Here is a 24,734-nt window from a genome sequence, read left to right on the forward strand (position 1 = left end):
TAAGCGTTATGACCATTTTTCTCCTGCAAATGTATTTTAGCATGAGTAACATGGTGGGCAGGGTAAGTATGACTATTTGACTAAATGGTGCTCAAAAACTGATAAGAGTATTTCCAAATGAGAGAAGTCTGCATGGAAAGCCCAAAACTGGGTCAGCTAGGACTGAACAAAGGAACAGCTGAGTGAAAAAGACTGACAGCAGACAGACAGTTGGAGGAGAGAGTAATAACAGAGAGGCCAGGTGAGTTGATGGTCAAATTAGCTACAATTGATTGAAATAAATTTCTACTGAATTCATGTTAAAAGCTTTACTGAAATCTCCTGGTTATTTTGGGTTCATCAGGCTACAGAGAAAACGTCACACTGTAATTAGAGAATTTAGGTACAGTTCTCCTCTCAGATTTCATTTCATTTATTTAAAGTTGACTGGTTGTTTTAACAGTGTTTAACACATCAAAACCCTGACGTTTACTCTACACAGGCTTGCAGTAAAGACACTATCAAACATTCACAATTTTTTGCTGAGTTGCTTTCTCAAGGTCCTAAGTGAGATTCCCTCACTTCAACTGTACTGAAAAATTGTTTCACTTTAACACCATGGTTACCAATATAGGAAAGCTTTTAGCTAAGATAATGGTTTAACTTTTGCTTGAAACTCTTAATTTATCATCTCAAATTGTCACCACGACCAATAGTGACAGACCAGTAACTACCAACAGCTCACCAACATTGGTGCTGCATAGTTAGAAATGCTCTTTTCTAACTGAAACCCAATTTAAGGACAAAATTTGAATCAATATCAATTTCAAGTAAAGATGATACAAAAGAAATTCAAAAATGGATCATAATGCTTTGTTGAAAACCTGAGACAATGCTAGCTTAATATTCATTTCTTTTGAGCATTTGCATTTCAACATATTATCATTGGAACTAATTAACAGTTTTTTTTTACTTTAGATAAACATAAGAATTTTACTAATTTTTAATTATTAAATTTTGAATTACTAAATAGTTTTCTGTTAAACCAAAAGAATTAGCTTTACCCTTTTGACTTTGACACCCAAGTTTTCCTCGATTAGGTCAAAATCATCATCTTCCAGTCTGTCATCATAAGCTGCACATAATCAGAAAACAATTATTTACATCGTATCATGGACATAATCTCTAAAATATAATGTCTCTATGATTCATTAAGATTTTATTATAAAATGCTTCAGCAGAATATTCACAAATATTTACTTAAATAGTTTGACATCATCACAGTCTTCTCCCACACAATAGTATATCACACCTTTCAAAATCCTGAGAATGTTGGTTGCCTCTTTCTCATCAAAATAGTCACATAATCATCAGAATCAAGAATTTCTAGATGACAATATTTGCAGAAAAGTTGCAAAGGGCTTCCTGTTTTTAAAAAACTTCTCCACTTAAAATATTCCAAAGTATAGCATAAAATCTGAATCAAGCAATTAAGTTACACATATTAGCAAGAAAGAAAACTATTAATATCTTAGCCTTGTAGGCTCTGAATTTCTATCATAGAAAAATTAATTGATTTTAAAACTGACTTTTACGCTTTCTTTTTTTTGTGATGGGATCTGAACCTCCGGAACCTTCACTGGCTCCATCGTCATCATCATCCTCTTCCTCCTCTTCCTCATCATCTTCTTCTACATCATCATTAATGAAGTCCTTTAAATTTCCTTGTTCATCCTGGTCATCTGCATTTTCATCCTCCTCCTCTTCCTCCTCTGTTGGGATAAACACAAAAAATTATAAATATCTTGAAAATTAAGTTTAGACTTCTAGCTCCTAAAACTGGAGCTATAATGCATTAAACTGAATAATTTTACGAGTTTGACGCGATGATGAGCTCTCCTTCTGCCAGTTTCAACTCCATGCTCATTTTTTTGGCCAAGGAGGCTTCCCCTGCACAGTGGACATTTCCCCCCGTCTTCAAGATTCCTGTTCCACCTTAAGCTTTCCCCTGCACCCGTTTTTTCATTGAAAACTGCATTAGTTGTGTCAGTTTCTCTACTTCCTTCACTTAAATTGGTCTCTCTCTCTCTCTCTGAGCCTGCAGCACCCCAGCCTCCCATGTATAACCCCACCATCAGAAACAAACCTGCTGATAAGGAAGGGGCTGTTGTTGTCTGGCAGAAGTACCTCCAGTTCTGGAGGCTGAATGGCATCTCCTAGGAAAACACAAGCCTCTTCTTTGGAGATCTTTCCCCTCTTGCACACCCACTCTACTTGGCCTTGAACCTTATTTTGCTTCAATTCCACTTCTTTCACTTCTCAGAGAAAAACAATAGGTCTGCCTCAGTATTGCTCATTGTTTCAGTCTCTTCCTACGCCATGCAGCTTATTTTTCTCTCACCCAAGCTTCCTCCCCTTCTTCAGACCTTACTGAACTACATCCACAATTTTTCTGATATCTGCCATATCAACTAATTCCAATTTACTGGTCCTAAATATCTCCTCTGTACAATGGATATACAGTTCCTCTACTCCTCCAATCCTAACAGGGTGGTCTGCAATCCCTTCATATCTTTGAACAGTAGCTTACCTGTCTCCATTCACCACTACCTTCCTCAAACTGAACAACTTTTACTTAAACTCCAATTACTTCTTCCAAATAAATGGTGGTGCTAATGTTAGCTCTAATTTTTCATTGTGTATAGCTTGTCTGCTTACTGCGCAGTTGTGCACACCTGAAAGAGAACACTAGTTGTGCATGGTCCGTTTGCTGCATTGCGCAGTGTGTTCCAGAATGCTGTGCAGCCACATCCCCATGAAGTTTAGATGGATCATTGCTGTATAGGCCCTAGCTGTGCCTGTCTTTTTGAAGGATATATTGAGTATTCTTGTTCCATTCCTATATAGGTCGCCTCACTAACCTCATCTTCCAATAGATCAAATGTTTGTATCAATGATCTTCTTGTTCTTCCTATTATAAAGTTTCATTAACTTTGTTTCTAATTTGCACCCCTTCCTTAGTCCTTCTTGGATTCTTTCCTTCCTTGACTTTTCTATCTCCATCTTTGGGATAAGACTGTCCTCTCCTGATTTCTTTCAATCTTACTTCCTAGAAGAACTCCACTTCCTTTTCCCAGTTTCTCAATTGTACCTGCTCTAACTATGCCAATTTCCTTACCAGAGCTTCCAAAAGGTCATCTATTTTTTCTCAGTCAACAATTCCCCTCTCTCATTGTGGTAGACAGGACCCTTGGCATTTTCTGCACTTTCACCCTCACCTTTTCTCCCCTGTCCCAAAAGTACAATGTTCTCATCTGCTGTCCCAACAGCCTCCATATTCAATGGATCATCCTCTACCATTTCCGTCACCTCACCAAACATGCCTTTCCCTCCCCTCCCAACATTCTGAAGAGAGTGTTTGCTCCATGACACTCAGGTGCATTTGTGTCACCAGCACCTGCACCCTGTCCCTAGCACCTTCCCACACACATGTAGGAATGGGAGAGCTGTCCTTTCACCTTCTTCCATTAAAGAGGAAATGATGGCGTAGTGGTAACTCACTGGACTGGTAATCCAGAGGGCCAGCCTAATACACTGGGGACATGGTTTCAAATTCCACCATGGCAGCTGGTGGAATTTAAGTTCAATTATTAACTCTGGAATAAAAAACTGCCCTCAGTTATGGTGACCATGAAACTATCATCGATTGTTGTGGAACCCATCTGGTTCTCTAATGTCCTTCAAGGAAGGAAATCTGTCATCCTTACCTGGTCTGGCCGACATGTGGCTCTAGACCCGGAGCAATGTGGTTGAATCTTAACTGTCCCCTGAAATGGCCTAGCAAGTCACTCAGTTCAAAGACAATCAGGGAGGGTAACAAATGGTGGCCTTGCCAAAGACACCCACATCCCATGCAAGAAAAAAAAAATAATTGTCCAGGTCCCAACCAATCCTTCATAGACAACCCCTCACAGGTCCAACAAAGCATAACATTTGTTAATTCTCCATTCACAGATCTTGACAGGGTGATGACAGAAGGATGCTTTAGTGACTGGAAGCTAGTGTCCAGTGGCGTACCACAAGGATCTGTGCTGGGTCCTCTATTATTTGTCATTTATATAAACGACATAGATGACAATGTGGGGGGTAGGATTAGTAAGTTTGCGGATGACACAAAGATTGGCCAGATGGTTAACAGTGAGGTTGAGCGTCTTGGGCTACAGGGGGATATAGATGGGATGGTCTAATGGGCAGATAAGTGGCAGATGGAATTCAACCCTGAAAAGTGAGAGGTGATACACTTTGGAAAGAGTATTTGACAAGGAAGTATTCAATGAACGACATGGCACTAGGAAGTTCTGAGGAACAAAGGGACCTTGGCGTGTTGTCCATAGATCTCTGAAGGCAGAGGGGCATGTTAGTGGGTGGTGAAAAAGGCATATGGGATACTTGCCTTTATTCAATCGAGGCATAGATCACAAAAGTAGGGAGGTCATGTTGGAGTTGTATAGAACCTTGGTGAGGCCACAGTTGGAGTATTGTGTGCAGTTCTGGTCGCCATATTATAGGAAGGATGTGTTTGCACTGGAGGGGGTGCAGAGGAGATTAATCAGGATGTTGCCTGGGATGAAACATTTAAGTTATGAAGAGAGGTTGGATAGATTTGGTTTGCTTTCACTGGAGTAGAGAAGACTGAGGGGCGACCTCATTGAGGTGTACAAGATTATGAGGGGCATGGACAGGGTGGATAGAGAGCAGCTGTTCCCCTTAGTTGAAGGCTCAGTCACAAGAGGGCATAAGTTCAAGGTGAGGGGCAGGAGGTTTGGGGGGGATGTGAGGAAAAACTTTTTTACCCAGAGGGTGGTGACGATCTGGAATGCGCTGCCTGGGAAGGTGGTGGAGGCGGGTTGCCTCACTTCCTCTAAAAAGTACCTGGATGAGCACTTGGCATGTCATAACATTCAAGGCTTTGGGCCAAGTGCTGGTAAATGGGATTAGGTAGATAGGTCAGGTGTTTCTCACGTGTCGGTGCAGTCTTGATGGGCCAAAGGGCCTGTAGTGCACAGTGATTCTATGGCACCAGATCAGTGTGCTTCTAGCATCTTCTGTTTTGTTCCCTCCAGATTTTCAGCAACTGTAGCATTTTGCTTTTAGAATTTAAAACTTGTTCAAGTGAAATGTCGATTTGTTTTTACATTGATAATAGCATTCAATCAAACCTAAACTAAATGTGGCATCAAGGAAACCTGGCAAAACTGGAGTCAATGGGAATTAGGGGAAAATTCTCCACTGGTTGGAGACACACCTAGCACATAGGAAGATGGCTGTGGTTGTTGGAGGTCAATTATCTCAGTCCCAGGACAGTGCTGCATGAGTTCCTCAGGGTAGCGTCCCAGGCCCAATCATCTTCCGTTGTTTCATCAACGATCTTCCCTCCATCATAAGATCAGAAGTGGGAATATTCGCTGATGACTGCACAATGTTCAACACTATTTGCGACTCTTCAGATACTGAAGAAGCCAGTGCCCATATGCAGCAAGGCCTGGACAACATGCTGGCTTGGGCTGATAGGTGGCAGGTAACATTTGTGTCACACAAGCGTATCTACAGTAAGAGAATCTAACATCTCCCTTAGACATTCAACAGCATTACCATTGCTGAATACCCTACTATCAACATTCTTGGGGGGGGGTTACCATTGACCAGAAACTGAACTGGACTAGCCATATAAATACTGTGGTTACAAGGAGTCAGAGGCTGGGAACTATGCCGTTAGTAACTCATGTGCTGACACCCCAAAGCCTGTCCACCATCTACAAGGCACAAGTCAGGAATGTGACGGAATACTCTTCACTTGCCTGGATGAGTGCAGCTCCAACAGTCAAGAAGCTTGACGCTATCCAGGGCAAAGCAGTCCACTTGATTGGCACCCCATCCATCACCTTAAACATTCACTCCTTCCACCACCAACACACAGTGGCAGCAGTGTGGACCATCTACAATATGCACTGCAGCAACTCACCAATGATCCATCAACAGCACCTTCCAAACCCATGACCTCTACCAGCTAGAAGGACAAGGGTAGCAGATGCATTGGAGCACCATCACCTGCAAGTTCCCCTTCAAGCCACAAACCATCCTGACTTGGAAATATGTTGCCATTCCTTCACTGTTACTGGGTCAAAATCATGGAACTCCCTTCCTAACAGCACTATGGGTGTACCTACACCAGATGGGCTGCAGTGGTTCAAAGTGGCTCACTACTGCCTTATGAAGGGCAATCAGGGGTAGGCAATAAATGCTGGCCTAGCCAGCGATGCCCACATCCTGTGAAAGAATAAAAAAAAATTCAGTACTTCAGATCAAGTCTGACCTTGGCTCTCTATAAGTGAAACAACACTCCCTCACTTTTGAATTTCAAGCCAGTTGAGCTAAAGGCCCATATTTAATGAGTACATTGCATTCTTTTTCATAAGAGTATAGAATATCAGAAGTATACAGGAATATAAACAGTCAAAGGGAGGAACTAAACAGATTTGATACAAGTAAAAGGGAGAAACAATATTGTACAATAAATTTTGCCTGTACAACCTACCAGAGAAATATTGAATTTTAAAATGCAATAATTTTGTTATTTGGAGGATTTGTGCATTACACAAGTGCTAAGTGCTCCTCCCTTTATGGCTACATGTTTGAATTTCTGTAACATTCTAAGCTCAATTAGAGATGAATTAGCTTTAGCAATATTCTAACTATGAAGTCAGTTTCAATTCTGCTTCAGGGAAAATTTTTCCTATCTATACAATGATTTAAAAAGAAATTTAGATAATACTACGGTGCGATCTTTGATCTGGTATTTATTGCTGCAAGATCTAAAATGAGTAATTTTTGCATCGATGTAAAAATGCCACCCCTGAGGTATTTTAGGCAACTGCTAGATGAAAGATTTTACATGCTTGCAAGTGTCCTCTGGCATTGCGTGTGACAAGTTGTTGAATATAATGTTTGCAGTTCACCAAAGGTTCTTCGGCAGCATCTCAAAGGACAAGGGCAGCAGGCACTTGGAATGCCACCACCTGTAAGTTTCCAAGTCATACACCATCCCGACTTGAAAATATATTGTTGTTCCTTCATTGTTAGAGTCAAAATCCTGAAAATTCCTATCTAACATCACTCTGGTGTTGGGAGACCATATCTTCATGAACTGTCGTTTTCTTTTAAAATTTGAGAAGACATTGCATTATTTGGATACTTGGATTTTTTTTTACAAAAAGGTCATAAGTTCACCTTTGGACTGGGAGCAAGCAAGCCTTTTCTAAGAAATCACCCGACCAGCATGGTACTTGATGGGGCTGAAGAGCTGTTTGCTTATGTTCCACATCAGCCTCCTCATCACCTAACCCCATGAACCCAACCTATTCCTTTCTTTATCTTTTAAATAACTATGTCTTTATCTAGCTTTCCCTTAAATATATTTATGCTGTTCAGCTCAAGTATTGCTTATGGTAGCGAGTTACACATTCTAATCACTTTCATTATAAACACCGTTTGTCCTGAGTTCTTCATTGGCTTTATTAGTGCCTATCCTATATTTATGGCCCCTAGTATTGATCCTCCCCACAGGTGATTTCTCTACATCTGCTCTATCAATCCTTTATAACCCTTTAAATACCTCTATCAGGTCATTCCTCAGCTTTATCTTTTCCAGAGAGAAGAGCCCCAGCCTGTTCAAACTTTCCTGATAGGTAAAGTAGAGACTGTGGTCTAGCAGAGACATTAATCAGGCTTCTTTTTTAATAAACTTTGAATGACTGATTTATTATAAAACAAAAGTTCTTTTTAAAACAAGTTGCAAGAACTGGTTAACACACGTGTAATCCGGAAGTACAACTATCTATCCCTTTTAAAACCCCCAGCCCACGCATGAGCACACATTCTCTCTCTCTCACATGCATGTGCACACACACACATACAAAGGGCAAACGGGGTCTCTGCAGAGATGGGCTTTGGAGAATAGGTTTTATAAAATAAAGTTTACAGGGTTTTGATGCTGTTGATCTGGAGCTCCCTCATGTGACAGCATCTACTGGGACCTCACTGGTCCTAGTAGATGTCTGGAGGATCTCACCCACTGAGCTTTGGTGCAGAGGAGAATATAACCAGGTCAATCCTTCTTGTCTCAGCCTCTCAGGTTTCCAAATGCAGACAAGTTTCACTGATATGAGCAGTCTTAGCTGGATAAGTGCAAGCACACGGTTTCAGGCAAGACAAAGAGAGCGCGAGCTGGGCAGCTTTTCACTTTCTCAATTCAGTCCCAACTGAATTCAAAAAAATAAGTCCAAAAATTAAAGCTCACCCCTGTCATGTGATTTCCAGTAAATCACTAGCCTTTGCCTATAAACCAGTTTTTTCCCCATCAATTAAAATAACTGCTGTGCAAACAAGAGTATGAATCAGTTAAACCTAAAGGTCTGTACCTATGCTTTATGTCCTTAAGTAAAAACCTGACGACCTAAGGCTGGGCATCAGAAAAGTGAGTGCAAAAGCTAACAGCTAATCACAAAAATCCAAAAGCTTCATTGCCATCCACCCAGTTTTCAAATGTAACATGAACACTCGCATTATGGTTCTGTAATTCTAAGTTAAAGCTGCGGAGAGTGGAGAGTTCAAGTCCTACCATGGTAACTGGGAAATTTAAGTTAATTAAATCCAGAATAAAAAGCTAGTCTCAATAATGGTGTGAGAAACTACCGGATTGTCGTAAAAACCCATCTAGTTCACAGATGTCCTTTAGGGAAAGAAATCTACCATCCTACCTCAGTCTGACTTGTGACTCCAGGCCCACAGCAATATGGCTGTTTGAAATGATCAAGCGAGCCACTATCAAACCACTATGAACAGATTGAAGAATAAAAATCGGATAGGCCACCCAGCATCAACCTAGGTGCTGGAAATGACAAAGGCACACATAGTCCAGTGGACACTGCAAAGTGTTCCTCACTCAAATTTGGGGATTAGTGTCAAAGTTGGGAGAGCTGTCCCACAGACTTGTCAACCAACAGCTTGACTTAATCAAAGAACCATATCTTACAGCCAATGTTCCAGATTCCTCCATCATTATCCCTGCATATGTCCTGATCCACCTTAAGAACAGACCTACCAGGCGTGGTGGCATAGTAGTATACAGTCAGGAGTGGCAGCCCTGGGAGTCCTTAAAATTGACTCCGGATCCCATGAAGTCTCATGGCATCAAGCCAAACATGGGCAAAGAAGCCTCCTGCTTAATACCGAACACCTTCCCTCGTGATGAATTAGCAGCCCATGTTGAACACCACCAGGAAGAAGTGCTGCAGGTACCAAGAGCAACCATGTTTGGTGAATTCTGAAGACATATCTGCCAAACTAAGCTTGCTGCAGGTGGCAAGAGACCCAAACAAGAGAAAGGTCTCCTTTATCTCGTCCTCAGCAATCTGGCCATCACAGATTCATCTACAGAAGGAGTGACCATCCCACAGTCCTTGTGGAGATGAAGTCTGATCTTCACATTGGAGGACACCCTCCATCGTGTTGTGAGCCACAATCACTGTGCTAAATAGTACAGATTCAGAACAGATCTAGCAGCTCAAAATTGGGCAATTTATGAGGTACAGTGGGTCATCAGCAGCAACACAATTGTATTCCAACACAATCTGCAACCTCAAGGCATGTCATAGCCCTCACTCTAGCCTTGCCATGAAGTCAGGCTCAATTAGGAGTGGACAGCATGCCAGGAGCAGCATCATGCATACCTAAACATGAGGTGCCAACCTGGTGAAGTTACAATACTGGACTATGTGCACGTTAAATAAACAGTGGAAGCAGGGCAATAGACAGAACTAAGCAATGCCACAACCAACAGATCAAATCAAAGCTCTGCAGTCCTACCACATCCAATCATGAATGGTGGTGGACAATTAAACAGGAAGAACATCACTATCCTCATCATGGCAGAACCCAGCACGTTAGCGAAAATGACAAGCCTGAAGTGTCTGCAACCATCCTCAGCCAGAAGTGTCAAGTGGGTGATTCATCTTGATGTCCTCCTGAATTCCCCAGCATTATAAGAAGTAAGTCCTTCAAACAATTGACCTCACTCAATGGGGCATCAAGAAACGACTGAGCACAATGGATGTAACAAAGGCTATGGGCTCCCAACAACATCTAAATGCAGTGCTGAAGACTTGGGCTCCAGAACTAGTTGCACCAAATATCATGATGGTGAACGACTGCCCACAGTTGGTGTCACCATTTGCATCAATTGTCAGCTAGAGTTTCTGTTATGGACTTGATTTTCCAGACAGGTTTCTTACTAAAAACATCAAGCTTTATTTACAGGCTGCAGCAGCAGTTACATGCTTCCATCAAGCTCCACAACTGGAAGAATAATTTTCATTCCAAGGTTCCTCATGTTTAGAACTGATTCCTTCACACTGTCATGTGATATAACACAATAAATCTTAAAGCTACAGTCACTACATTCCTTAAAGCTACAATTACTGCAGTTTCCCCATTTGTGATTGATGTTGAGAGCTTCCATGTCTCTTCTGACAGCTCCCTTGAATTGGAGCTTGAAGTGCCCTGCTGGTCTCCTGCTATGTTCTACCTCCTTGTATAGCACATCCTTGGGGGATATGGTCATGTTCTAAACTGTGCACATGTCCAAGCCAATGCAGCTTTCTTTGCTTGATTAGCGTTAGCATGCGTGGCATCTTTTGCTCTAGAAGGACTGCTTCATTTTCTTTCCACATGATGTCGGTCATCAAGGTTGCATCATAGACACTGGAGATGGAAGTTATTGAGCCTTTGTTCTTGATGGTGTTCTTGGTTAGTTGTCCAAGCTTCGCTGCCGTACAACGATATGTTCAGGATACAGGATTTGCAGATAATCATCTTGGTCCTGCAGGTCAGTTTATTGTTCCTCCATAAAAACAAAAAAACTGTGGATGCTGGAAATCCAAAACAAAAACAGAACTTCAGTTCTGTTGAAGGGTCATGAGGACTCAAAACGTCAACTCTTTTCTTCTCCGCCGATGCTGCCAGACCTGCTGAGTTTTTCCAGGTAATTCTGTTTTTGTTATTGTTCCTCCATGCCCGTTTTGTTAGTCGGCCAAAGTTGGTGGCTGCCTTTCGAATCCACGTGTTGAGCTCTTTGTCAAGAGGCAGGTTTCCTGTCACTGTAGATGCAAGGTAGCAGAACTTGCTGACTGCGTCCAGTAGTGTGTTGTTGAATCTGATCATAGGTGGAGACAAAACACACTGTTCTATAACTATAGTTTTCCTAATACTGCTGAAGAGAACATGAAACATGCATGGGATAGGTGTTCATGAGGCTTTGGAGCTGGTCTTTGTCTGGCATTTGGCGTGGCATCATCAGCATAGAGAGTTCTCTCTCAGGCACATGCCACACTTTTGTCTTGGTTTTCAATCTGGATAGGTTAAGGACTTTCCCGTCTGATTGTGTGTGGAGGTACACTCCTTCCATCTCAGTGGGAAAAGCATATGTCAGTAAAACAGAGAAAAAAGGTACCAAAGTAAGGGTTAAGACACTGCCTGGTTTTCACCTCATTCTTGATCTCAAAACTGTCAGAGGTGGAGCTGAACTGAATGGTGCCCTGCATGTTATCATGGAAGAACTATATGAGACTGCGAAGCTTGGTAGGGCAGCTGATTTTCTCTAGTATCTTGTATAGGCCTGTCTTGATCACAATGTCAAATTCTTTTGTGAGGTCCACAGAATGGTGTATGCTGCTCTTTGCACTTGTCTTGAAACTAACATAAGGAGAAGATCATATCTACTGTGGCGATGCCAGTTCTGAAGCAACATTGCACCTCCAGGTATATTCTGTTGACTAGTAGATTGAGCCTTGTTAGAATGACTCTGGAATGGGCCTTTCCAATGTAGCTGACGAGTATTTGTTGCAATCCCCTCAATCGCGTTTGTTCTTGTATAACATGACGTTTGATTACACATATCCTGTGGGACAGATTCTTCTCTTCAGCAGAGCTGAAGGAGGTGGGGGTATGCTGGCAGATGGGGCTTTCCACACTTGAGTAGCTCCAATGGTATTCCGTTCTTTTCAGGTGCTTTCCTTGCTGCTAGGGAGTCAATGGCCTTTACAAGCTCAAGTAATGAGGGTTCTACATCAAGCTCATACGTAACAGGTAACTGCATAAAATTATCAAAGACAGGCAGAGAGATGTCTTTGACGTGAGTATAGCTGGGGTAGTATATTTGCTTGCTCCTGAAATTGACTACCTCCCCAACTGCAGGTTTCAAAGGAGCAACCTTGTGCTTTTCTGCTGCCTTCATACATAGCAAAGGTTACCATTGTCACTGGCAGTTTATATTTCTTCTCATAGATCGAATCAATACTTGTTGGCACAGTCCCTTGCTCCGCTCTGCATAACTACCTTGGCTATCATGAGATTGTCACAAGTTTTAGGGTTAGAAAGCAGACTGTAAGCCAAGTGAGCTGCACTTCAATGACACAAGTCATTTTTATGAGGTGGGTCTTGAACCAACCTTTGCCCATTTCTTCGTTTGCTAAACGTGGTTATTGCAGCTTTGTAGATGACTGACCACAGATGCTTCTATCAGTGTTATCTGGGGAGCCCTCAGGTGGAAAGAGCTTCTTGAGAGCAGAGTACCTCTGATATTTGTCATCAGCTCTCGTGCATGCAATGTTGGTGTTTGGACTTGTGTATTTTCCAAAATTACACTTTCACCCTGCTACTGACAAGCATGTGATCAGTATCGCAATCTGCACTGTCATACGTGTGGGGGTGGAAGAACGCTAGACAGATTGCATCTTCTGGTGAAGTCCAGAAACAGACTGCTTTCTGAAAATAAAGGCTTTTCTGGCTTGAAACTAGATGGCGGCTTCAAATTCACAACTTTTCTCACCACAGAGCTGGTCTCAGGGCATCTCCCCCATACAGCCACCTCAATTCAAATAAACACCTCCCTTAAATGCCCCTTTTCCCCCCTTTCACCCTAGACTCCATTGTCCTAGGCACCTCTTTGAACTCAAACTTTTCCAAAATATAAATATCTTTCATGTCTTCCTATTGCCTCCAGTTCCACGCCAAATAGAATTTAATAGCCTTCCCTTGATTACTTATGAAACCTTTGTAAATTGTAAAAGTCCCTTATACATTCTTTGAAACTTACCAGCTTATCTGTCACCTAATGCAAATTTTAAAACCCAACTTATTTACTTATAATAACAACTTCACCATAGCCTCTCATTACAAATGCATGCATCTAGCTCCTTTATCATTTTATCTCTCAGTTCCCACAGACAAGCTGTCTTTACTAACCTTCCTCCAGTTTAATTAACCATGGGCACATATGCATTCACAGCCTTCTTTACAGAATACCACCATATTCCCAAAATATTAAAATAACTTCACACTGTGGATTCTGGAACAATAGGTATTTTTAGAACTGAGATCAATAGATTTTTAGAAAGGTATCAAGGAATATGAAACAAAATGGGATAATAGAGTCGAGGAACATATCAGCCACGATCTAACTGAAAGGTGGAACAGACCCGAGGCGCTGAATAGTCAAACCTATGTGGCTCTGTCTAGATTTAAACAAAAACAAAAACAGAATTACCTGGAAAAACTCAGCAGGTCTGGCAGCATCGGCGGAGAAGAAAAGAGTTGACGTTTCGAGTCCTCATGAGCCTTCGACCGAACTGAGTGAATCCAAGAAAGGGGTGAAATATAAGCTGGTTTAAGGTGGGGTGGGGGGGGGGTTTTGGGTTGGGGGAGAGAGAAGTCGAGGGGGGGGTGTGGTTGTAGGGACAAACAAGCAGTGATAGAAGCGGATCATCAAAAGATGTCACAGACAACAGAACAAAAGAACACATAGGTGTTAAAGTTGGTGATATTATCTAAACGAATGTGCTAATTAAGAATGGATGGTAGGGCACTCAAGGTAAACTATATCTTTTGTTCTGTTGTCTGTGACATCTTTTGATGATCTGCTTCTGTCACTGCTTGTTTGTCCCTACAACCACACCAACCCCCTCTACTTCTCTCTCACCCCACCCAAACCGCACCCCCCACCACACACACACCTTAAACCAGCTTATATTTCACCCCTTTCTTGGATTCACTCAGTTCGGTCGAAGGGTCATGAGGACTCAAAACATCAACTCTTTTCTTCTCCGCCGATGCTGCCAGACCTGCTGAGTTTTTCCAGGTAATTCTGTTTTTGTTTTGGATTTCCAGCATCCGCAGTTTTTTTGTTTTTATAGATTTAAACAAAATTTAGTCAACCAGAATCTAATACCAATCTCATTTATCATTGTCATCAAAACCACAAACAAAAATTTCATAAAAATAGGCTGAAGATGCTGTGAAAAATGTTGAATATTTTTGAGATGAACACGTGGATCACTATAATTCTGCACATTGATATAACAGTAGTTTTTGGAAAGTGGATTTCTGAACTGTTCTGTTGCTAAATATCCAGTAACATAAGAAATTATGACAAGCTGCATTTAACTGGGTCAAGTTCCCATTTTATTCATCGTCCTGTAGAAAACATGTTTCATGGTTCCACCCCCATCTTCAACTAGCCTTTAGAGTAAGAAAGAACAAATACTGTAGATGCCAACATTCAAATGTTTACTTTGGGTATATTTAACGAGGTATTAGCTTAGATCTATTAGAGTACTATAATTTCTAGGGTCAAAGTGCAGATTAAACGTACAACCCTATGAGCTTAAAAAAATCTTTGTCAAGTGTGCGCCTTTTGATTGCAATGTTGAACAGAGGCCGGAGGCTCCATCTGCCCTTTCAGGTGGGCATAACAGACATAACATTATTTAAAGACCAGGGAGTTCAACAGTCCTCTGTCAACACAAAAACAAAAATTCCTGGAAAAACTCAGCAGGTCTGGCAGCATCCGTGGATAGGAGCACAGCTAATGTTTCGAGTCTGAATGACCCTTCAACAGAACTAAGTAAAAATAGAAAGGTGAAATATAAGCTGGGTTTGGGGGGGGGGGGGGGGGGGGGGGGGGGGGGGGGGGAGAGACACACACACACAAGAACAGCTGGATAGAGGGCCAGTGATAGGTGGAGATAACCAAAAGATGTCACAGACAAAAGGACAAAGAGGTGTTGAAGGTGGTGATATTATCTAAAGGAATGTGCTAATTAAGGGTAGAAAGCAGGACGAGCAAGGTACAGATAGCCCTAGTGGGGGTGGGGTAGGGGGGAAGGGATCGAAAAAGGCTAAAAGGTAGAGATAAAACAAAGGATGGAAATACATTTAAAAATAATGGAAGTAGGTGGGGAAAAAATCTATATAAATTAGTGGAAAAAACAAAAAGGAGGGGGAAAATCGTAAAGGGGGTGGGGATGGAGGAGAGAGCTCATGATCTAAAATTGTTGAGCTCAATATTCAGTCCAGAAGGCTGTAAAGTGCCTAGTCGGAAGATGAGGTGCTGTTCCTCCTGTTTGCGTTGAGCTTCACTGGAACAATGCAGCAAGCCAAGGATGGACATGTGGGCATGAGAGCAGGGTAGAGTGTTGAAATGGCAAGTGACAGGGAGGTCTGGGTAATGCTTGTGGACAGACCGAAGGTGTGCTGCAAAGCGGTCACCCAGTCTGCCTTTCGTATCTCCAATGTAGAGGAAACTGCACTGGGAGCAATGAATGCAGTAGACTAAGTTGAGGGAAGTGCAAGTGAAATGCTGCTTCACTTGAAAGGAGTGTTTGGGTCCTTGGACAGTGAGGAGAGGGGAAGTAAAGGGCAGGTGTTGCACCTTCTGCGATTGCATGGGAAGGTGCCATGGGAGGGGGTTGAGGTGTAATGGGTGATGGAGGAGTGGACAAGGGTGTCCTGCGGGGAACGATCACTGCGGAATGGCCGGGGGTGGGGGGGGGGGGGGGGGTGATGGGAAGATGTGTTTGGTGGTGGTATCATGCTGGAGTTGGCGGAGGATGATCCTTTGAATTTGGAGATCGGTGGGGTGATAAGTGATGACAAGGGGCCATTGAACATCAAGCCATTGCTCCCTCTGGAGATCTTCCTTCCACAGCCTCCAACCTGATAGTATCCCAGCTTCGGACGGCCCGCTTCTACCTCCTACCCAAAATCCACAAACAGGACTGTCCCAGCAGACCGATCGTGTCAGCCTGTTCCTGCCCCACGGAACTCGTTTCTCGCTATCTTGACTTCATTCTCTCTCCCCTTGTCCAGTCCCTTCCCACCTACATCCGTGATTCCTCTGACACCCTACATCATATCAACAATTTCCAGTTCCCCAACCGCCTTCTCTTCACCATGGACGTCCAATCCCTCTACACCTCCATCCCCCACCGGGATTGTCTGAGGGCTCTCCGCTTCTTCCTCGCACAGAGGCCCAACAATCCCCATCCACCACTACTCTCCTCCGTCTGGCTGAACTTGTTCTCACACTGAACAATTTCTCCTTAAACTCCTCTCAGTTCCTCCAAATAAAAGGTGTGGCTATGGGTACCTGCATAGGCCCCAGTTGTGCCTGTCTCTTTATGGAGTATGTGGAACATTCCTTGTTCCAGACCTACTCCGGCCCCCTCCCACAACTCTTTCTCCGGTACATCCATGATTACTTCAGTACTGCTTCATGCTCTCGTCTGGACCTGGAAAAATGTATTAATTTTGCTTCCAATTTCCACTCCTCCATCATTTTCACATGGTCCATCTCTGACACTTCCCTTCCCTGACCTCTCTGCCTCAATTTCTGGTGATAGACAGTCCACCAATATCCATTACAAGCCTACCGACTCCCACAGCTACCTTGACTACAGCTCCTCACACCCCGCTTCCTGTAAGGACTCCTTCCCATTCTCTCAGTTCCTTCGCCTCCGTTGCGTCTGTTCTGATGATGCCACTTTCAAAAACAGTTCCTCTGACATGTCCTCCTTCTTCCTTAACTGAAGTTTTCCAACCACGGTGGTTGACACGGCCCTCAACTGTGTCCGGCCCATCTCCCGCGCGTCCGCCCTCACATCTTCTTCTCCCTCCCAGAAACATGATAGGGTCCCCCTTGTCCTCACTTATCACCCCACCAGCCTCCGCATTCAAAAGCTTATCCTCCGCCATTTCCACCAACTCCAGCATGATGCCACCACCAAACACATCTTCCCTTCAACCCCCTGCCGGCATTCCACAGGGATCGTTCCTTCTGGGACACCCTGGCCCACTCCTCCATCACCCCCTGCACCTCAACCCCCTCCCACGGCACCTTCCCATGCAACCGCAGAAGATGCAACACCTGCCCCTTTACTTCCCCTCTCCTCACCGTCCAAGGACCCAAACACTCCTTTCAAGTGAAGCAGCATTTCACTTGCACTTCCCTCAACTTAGTCTACTGCATTTGTTGCTCCCAATGCGGTTTCCTCTACATTGGAGACATGAAAGGCAGACTCGGTGACCGCTTTGCAGAACACCTTCGGTCTGTCCGCAAGTATTACCCAGACCTCCCTGTCGCTTGCCATTTCAACACTCCACCCTGCTCTCATACCCACATGTCCATCCTTGACTTGCTGCATTGTTCCGCAAACTGGAGGAACAGCACCTCATCTTCCGACTAGGCACTTTACAGCCTTCTGGACTGAATATTGAGTTCAACAATTTTAGATCATGAACTCCCTCCTCCATCTCCACCCCCTTTCCGATTTTCCCCCTCCTTTTTGTTTTTCTCCAATAATTTATATAGATTTTTTCCCCACCTACTTCCATTATTTTTAAGTGTATTTCCATCCATTGTTTTATCTCTGCCTTTTAGCCTATTCCGATCCCTTCCCCCCACCCCACTCGGGTTATCTGTACCTTGCTTGTCCTGCTTTCTAACCTTAATTAGCACATTCCTTTAGATAATATCACCACCTTCAACACCTCTTTGTCCTTTTGCCTGTGACATCTTTTGGTTATCTCCACCATCACTGGCCCTCTATCCAGCTGTTATTGTCTCCCCCCCCCCCCCACCCCCCCCCTTAAACCAGCTTATATTTCAGCTCTTTTCTATTTTTACTTAGTTGTGTTGAAGGGTCATTCGGAGTCGAAACGTTAACTGTGCTCCTATCCACAGATGCTGCCAGACCTGCTGAGTTTTTCCAGGAATTTTTGTTTTTGTTTTGGATTTCCAGCATCTGCAGTTTTTTTGTTTTTATTTTAGACTTCTGTCAACTGCTAGCAAAACAAATTATAGTTACCCATTTACTATTTGTAGAACCTTGTGTGCAAGTTGTTTGGTAGTTGTCTACACAGCACCAGTAAAAGCATTTCAAAAGGCATTAATGTATGAAACATGTTGAGGATGTGATAATGTGCTATGTAAATACAGCGTTTTTTCTGACAACATTTCATACAAGGATCTGTGCTTTCGTTTGCATTAGTCAAACTCCAAATCATCTTTACATGGGGGGGGGAAAAAATGAAAATTAGAAGGTCACCTTCCCATCACGTTGCAGCTTCCAGGGACTGGTTAACAGTTCACAATGGAGAACAAATACTTCATGTTTAGTCTGCCACACATACCATCATCATCTTCCATGAATTTCTTGGGCTTTTTCTGTACCACTGTCCCTTCCTCGTTGTACTCTTCCTCAGACTCCTCAGCTTCGCTCTCCACAAAGTCAGACATCTTCACAAACCCTGCGCAGCGAAAGGAGCACGGAATTTAAGTGAAACACAAAGTCTACACGACACCTCAAACAATTTAAACATCATGGAGGGGCCCATTTATTTTGACCAGTTGAGAGAGAGGGAGGGAGGGGGGGGGGGGAAGAAGGGTTGGAGATGCTCACTTAAACAGACGACAAAACGTGTATTATGAAACATTTTTATTAAGATGACAAAACGTGCATGTTTGGTGCGAGGGCGGGGAAAGCCTGCATTCCCCGTGATTAAAGATGGAACTGTCCTAAGGCGTACAAAGAGGTGCCTGAGATTTCAAACCCGTGCTGGGGGCTGGAGGATCGCGAAGGGGAGGAGGAGGAGGAGGAGGGGAGGAGGAGGAGGAGGAGGGGAGGAGGAGGAGGAGGAGGGGAGGAGGAGAAGGGGGAGGGGGTGGGGGGGGGGGTGGGGGTCCGCGTCTTCAAGCCCCAAAGGCCTCGCCTCGATAATCCGACGAGGGGGTAGTAACAACGGCATCCACCGGGTGGAGGCTGGGCCGCGGAATAAGCAGCGATCGAGCAGGAGCGGAATGGAGGGTGGCTGGGAGCCTTCTGCTGAGGGGATTGGGCGCTGGGAAGGGTTTGCGGCCTAGTGCGGGTGCCGGAGCCTCCAGCAGAGACGGTGGGTGGTGGGGGGGGGTGGGGGTGGTGGGTGGTGGGGGCCGCAGGCGAGCAGCCTGCCTGGATCGCCAGGTACCCGGACCCGGGCCCGGACCCGGGCCGCAGCTGAAGTGAAAACGGGCCCCGACCGTTTAAAAGATTTTTTTTTTTTTTAAAAAAAAATTAAAAGGTGGCCGGTGGTGGTGGTGGTGGGGGGGGGGGAGGGGGGAAATAAAAAGCGAGAAGCGAGGGAGCGGGAATCAGCGCCCCGCTGAAGTACCGGGAGAAAGATGCCGAAACCGTCCCGACAATCCCGAGGAACGAGAACCCAAACTGGCGAAGCAGAGCCCAGGCCGGAAATGCTTTAAAAATGGCCGCCCGAGCGCAACCGCAAAACCCTCCCGCCCGGCGCCGTCATTCAGCCCACACCGCCCCGTTACAGCAAGTTCCGGGGGAACAGGGGGCGGGGTCAGGGCCTAGGGCGGGGCCGAGGCCTGGGGCGGGGCCGAGGTTGAGGCCCTGGGGGGGGGGGGGGGGGGGGGGGGGTGGAGGGGAACGCCAGGGTCCATGTGCCCACCCTCTCCCACCACCCCCGATGCACTTTCGCTCATTGTACAATCCCACCACCCCACCACCCCTACCCCTAACCAACACAACTCTTTACTTGAAATAAAAAACAGGAAATGCTGGAAAAACTCGGCAGGTCTGACAGTATTTTGTGTGTGTGTGTGTGTGTGTGTGTGTGTGGGGGGGGGAGAGAGAGAGAGAGAGGGTTTCGAGTCCCCGTGGCTGTATTTTGCTTTGACCTCTTTAATCTGAGGCCGTTATTTGGATATTTAACCCACTTGCGGCAGCACAAGTCACGTTCTGGGCTCTTCGGGTAAAATAGGCAGTTTCAGAGTGAGTTAAAGAGTCTAAAGGAAATGCATCTGTCAGGTGGCAAAAAACAGCAGATGAAAGTAGTGCTAGTGAACTTCTAAAAGTATGGACCAGAACTTCCTCAACTATGGATGGTGCTTGGTTTGACGAAGATTTAAAAAGTACCTGGATCTGCACCTTAAGTGCCGTAAGCTGCAGGGCTTTGGGCAGGCTGCAGGAAGTTGGGATTAGAAAGGGCACCTGGGTGTCCTCGGGCTGGCATGGACAAGATGGGCTGAATGGCCTCCTTCTGTGCTGTAACTTTTCTATGGTTCTGTGATTGTGAGGCCACATCCAATTGGCATGTGAATGCCGTATCTTTTCGTTCTCCCCTTCTCCCAATCACATCTAATGAGTAATTATAATCCATTACTGTAATGTTCTGTCTGAGTCAAACTGTGGCATTTAGTATCGTAGAAACTAAAATGTTAGCTAAAGGCGTTATAATAAATTGATTACGTATTTTAATTACATGGTACATTATATCGATTGCACTAAAGCAAAGGAATTTAAAAATTATGGAGTTCATTTGGAAAGCCATTATGATATCCATTATGTGTAGGGTGCAATGATTTCTTATACAAATATTTTTTCCCTATGATAATTTTTGATCAACAACAACATGCATTTATATAGCAGTTTTAATGGGGGAAAAGGTGCTTCACAGAACATAATCTCAGTACAGAATCAAACATGGTGATTTTCTTCATTCATAGGATGTGAGTGTTGTTGGCAAGGCCATCATTTATTACCTACTCATCTACTTGCTGCGTTTGAGAAGGAAGATATTAGGAGGAGGCCTAAGACAGGTAGATCAAGAATGCCTTCATATTACATACAAATATAAGAGTTAGGAGCAGGAGTAGGCCATTCGGACACTCAAGCCTGCTCTGCCATTCAATAAGATCATGGATGATCTGATTTAACTTCTACTCCACATTCCTGCTTACACCCAATAACCCTTCACCCTCTTGTTTATCAAGAATCTATCTAGCTCTGCCTTAAAAATATTCAAAGTCTGTTTCTATTGCCTTATGAAGAAGAGTTCCAAAGACTCAACCCTCTGAGAGAAAAAATCTCTCATCTCTGTCCTAAATTAGCAACCCCTTATTTTTAAACCATGCCCCAATTCTAGATTCTCCCACAAGTGAGGATATCCTCTTCACACCCACTCTGTAAAGACTCTTGATGATCTTAAAGGTTTCAATCAAGTTGTCTCTTACTCTTTTAAACTCCAGTGGATACAAGTCTAATCTGTCCAACCTTTCCTCATAAGGCGACCCACCCATTCCTGGTAATAGTCTAGTAAATCTTCTCTGAACTGCTTCTGACACATTTACATCCTTCCTTAAATAAGGAGACCAATACTGTACACAGTACTCCAGATGTGGTTTCACCAGAGCTTTGTACAACTGAAGTATAACCTCCTTACATTTGTAATCAATTCTCCTCACAATAAATAATAACATTCAATTAGTTTTTCTAATTACTTGCAGCAGTCCAAGAAGGCAGCTCACCACCACCTACCTTCTCAAGGGTAATTAGAGATGGGCAATAAATGCTGGCATTGCCAGTGATGCCCACATCGTGTAAATGAAAAACAAACCCTGCATACTAACCTTGTGTGATTCATGCACTAGGACACCCAGATCTCTCTGAATTTCAGAGCTCTGCAACCTCTCAATCATCACTAAAATGTCTGTCGTGGAAATTGGAGTGAACACTCAGACCCAGGAGGTTTGTCTCAGAAGCCTTTTATTAAAATCGTGATATCATGGAAAGCCCAGCAGCATACAACAGAGCTAGCTGGCACTCTGACTAACACCTCTTTACACACATAGATATAGCAGAAGGTTCGTGACAGAAACTTGGGCAATTACAATAGTTTCAAATGGCTTCCATAGATAGCGATCAGTGTTAATGTTTCAACGATTAGACAGGACAATGTCAATGGTTTAGCAAATAGATAGTGTTAATGGTTACATACCCTGGGTAATGCACACACAATAGTTTGTCTCTTGGGTTTCACCACCGTATCTGACAATCTGACATCCGGAGCCCCTTAGTCTGGGAAGGTAGCACTGGCCCTTTGATTTGCTAATCTATGCGCTGGCTGTTTGGGGACATTCTACATTAATTTCATTATATATGTATTTCAATTTCCTTTCCCAATTATACATGTAGTTTATTTCATTCACTATTATACGTGTATTTTATTTCATTCACAATTATACACGTATTTTATTCCTCCACAGTGTCAATTGGAAACAAGTATCCAAATATAGATAATGCATATTAAAACTGACAAATACAATTATAAATGTAGTAATTTAATAAGTGTTTCAATAACCAACAGAATATGCAGACCACAGTCGTTGGTAGACTGCATAATGTGTTTTTTAATTTCACACCAAAGCAGTTGTGGTCTGCAGATTCATGAGTGACCTATAGATTAATCTCAGGGGATAAAATCAAACGTTGCGATGCTGAAATAGACAAACTCTTCTGTTACACGTTTAATTTAAAAAAAATATTTTAATTACATGTATACTTCATTACTTCATGAGTTCAACTTACAAGTAATGTAAAAGTGATTTTAATTTCATGGAAAGCAGAGGAAAGTTCAATCCTCGTTTAATATTTATTCAAGGAAAAGACCAAATGAAATGAAACAACAATTAGTATTAGGCTACTTAAATATCGTGGGAAGTTGAACTTGCTACCGGTGACTTTTAGTGATCTGCAGATTTATGAGTGACTGCAAATTAGCAAACAGCTCAGCATCAAATCTCCCCATTCCAGTCCTCCTTATCAGCTGGGTCCCCGGACCTCTTGGCCCTCCCCTCCTGCCGGTGGCGCCGTTTGAGATGGTCCTCCCCTCCTGTAGATGGCGCTGTTTGAGCTAGTCCTCCCCTCCTGTAGGAGGCACTGGTTGAGCTGGTCCTCCCCTCCCCCTCTAGGTGGCACTGTTTGAGCTGGTCCTCCCCTCCTCTGGGAGGCACTGTTTGAGCTGGTCCTCCACTCCTGCAGGTGGCGTTGCTAGAGATTGTCCTCCCATCCTGCCGGTGGCGCTGTGAGAGATGGTCCTCCTCCTAGAGATGGCGCTATTAGAGATGGCCCGCCTCCTGTAGGTGACGCTGTTGGAGATGGTCCTCCCATCCTGCCGGCGGCGCTGTTGGAGAGGGTCCTCCTCCTGTAAGTGGGGCTGTTGGAAATGGTCCTCCTGTAGGAGGGGCTGTTGGAGTTGGTCCTCCTCCTGTAGGTGGGGCTGTTGGAGATAGTCCTCCCATCCTGCCGGTCGCGCTGTTGGAAATGGTCCTCCTGTAGGTGGTGCTGTTGGAGATGGTCCTCCTCCTGTAGGTGGGGCTGTTGGAGATGGTCCTCCCATCCTGCCGGCGGCGCTGTTGGAGAGGGTCCTCCTCCTGTAAGTGGGGCTGTTGGAGATGGTCCTCCCATCCTGCCGGTGGGGCTGTTGGAAATGGTCCTCCTGTAGGAGGGGCTGTTGGAGTTGGTCCTCCTCCTGTAGGTGGGGCTGTTGGAGATAGTCCTCCCATCCTGCCGGTCGCGCTGTTGGAAATGGTCCTCCTGTAGGTGGTGCTGTTGGAGATGGTCCTCCTCCTGTAGGTGGTGCTGTTGGAGATGGTCCTCCTCCTGTAGGTGGGGCTGTTGGAGATAGTCCTCCCATCCTGCCGGTCGCGCTGTTGGAGATGGTCCTCCTCCTGTAGGTGGGGCTGTTGGAGATAGTCCTCCCATCCTGCCGGTCGCGCTGTTGGAGATGGTCCTCCTCCTGTAGGTGGGGCTGTTGGAGATAGTCCTCCCATCCTGCCGGTCGCGCTGTTGGAGATGGTCCTCCTCCTGTAGGTGGGGCTGTTGGAGATAGTCCTCCCATCCTGCCGGTCGCGCTGTTGGAGATGGTCCTCCTCCTGTAGGTGGCGGAGCAGTGGGAAGTGCGCTCGGCTCCGGGGGCGGGGGGAAGTATTCTCTTGCCCCCGCCCCCCGCCCCCCACCCCGCGCTAGGCTGACGTTTGCCTGTCAGCCGGGGCCGGGTGGCGGTTGAAGGGGAAAATGAGCCCGGGCTTTAATCAGGTTTCGATGCTGTTCCGACTGTGGATTTTCTCCTGTTTTTGGGTGTGTCGCCTCCTCGGCACATCCGAGTTAAACTTCGTCACTTGTGGCTCGGTTATTAAATTATTAAATACGCGGCACAACGTCAGGTTACATTCGCATGATGTGAAATACGGCTCGGGTAAGGGGGGAGGGGGGGGAGGGGAGGGACGGGGCAGGGGAAGAGGGCGGGGCGAGGGGGATGGGGGAGCGCGGAAGGGGTGGGGGGAGGGGCTGGGAGGGCGGGGGGAGGGGCAGGGGGAAGGCGTGGGGGCTGGGAGGGTGGGGCGGGGGGGAGGGGTGGGGGTGGGAGGGCGGGGCGGGGGGGGAAGGGGTGGGGGCTGGGAGGGCAGGGCTGGGGGAGGGGTGGGGGTGGGAGGGGCTGGGAGGGCGGGGTGGGGGAAGGGGTGGGGG

At 44.9% G+C, this 24,734-nt stretch overlaps 2 protein-coding genes across 2 annotated transcripts in view; one reads left to right on the forward strand and one right to left on the reverse strand.

The window, feature by feature from the left end:
* Positions 1-19,709, reverse strand: part of supt6h (SPT6 homolog, histone chaperone and transcription elongation factor) — an 81,725-nt gene extending 62,016 nt beyond the window's left edge. Inside the window, exons 1-4 of the mRNA XM_041197132.1 lie at positions 19,579-19,709; positions 18,562-18,678; positions 1,569-1,751; positions 1,044-1,114 (exon numbers count right to left, since the gene is read on the reverse strand). Of these exons, the coding sequence (XP_041053066.1) occupies positions 1,044-1,114; positions 1,569-1,751; positions 18,562-18,667 (360 nt within the window). The 5' untranslated portion in view covers positions 18,668-18,678; positions 19,579-19,709. The remainder of the gene's footprint in view (positions 1-1,043; positions 1,115-1,568; positions 1,752-18,561; positions 18,679-19,578) is intronic.
* Positions 19,710-24,237: 4,528 nt separating this feature from the next.
* sdf2 (stromal cell-derived factor 2) overlaps positions 24,238-24,734 on the forward strand; it is a 23,846-nt gene continuing 23,349 nt past the window's right edge. Inside the window, exon 1 of the mRNA XM_041197749.1 lies at positions 24,238-24,462. Coding sequence (XP_041053683.1) covers positions 24,282-24,462 — 181 coding nt within the window. The 5' untranslated portion in view covers positions 24,238-24,281. The remainder of the gene's footprint in view (positions 24,463-24,734) is intronic.

This window comes from Carcharodon carcharias, chromosome 10 (assembly GCF_017639515.1).
Source record: "Carcharodon carcharias isolate sCarCar2 chromosome 10, sCarCar2.pri, whole genome shotgun sequence".
In the NCBI taxonomy this organism is placed as follows: domain Eukaryota; kingdom Metazoa; phylum Chordata; class Chondrichthyes; order Lamniformes; family Lamnidae; genus Carcharodon; species Carcharodon carcharias.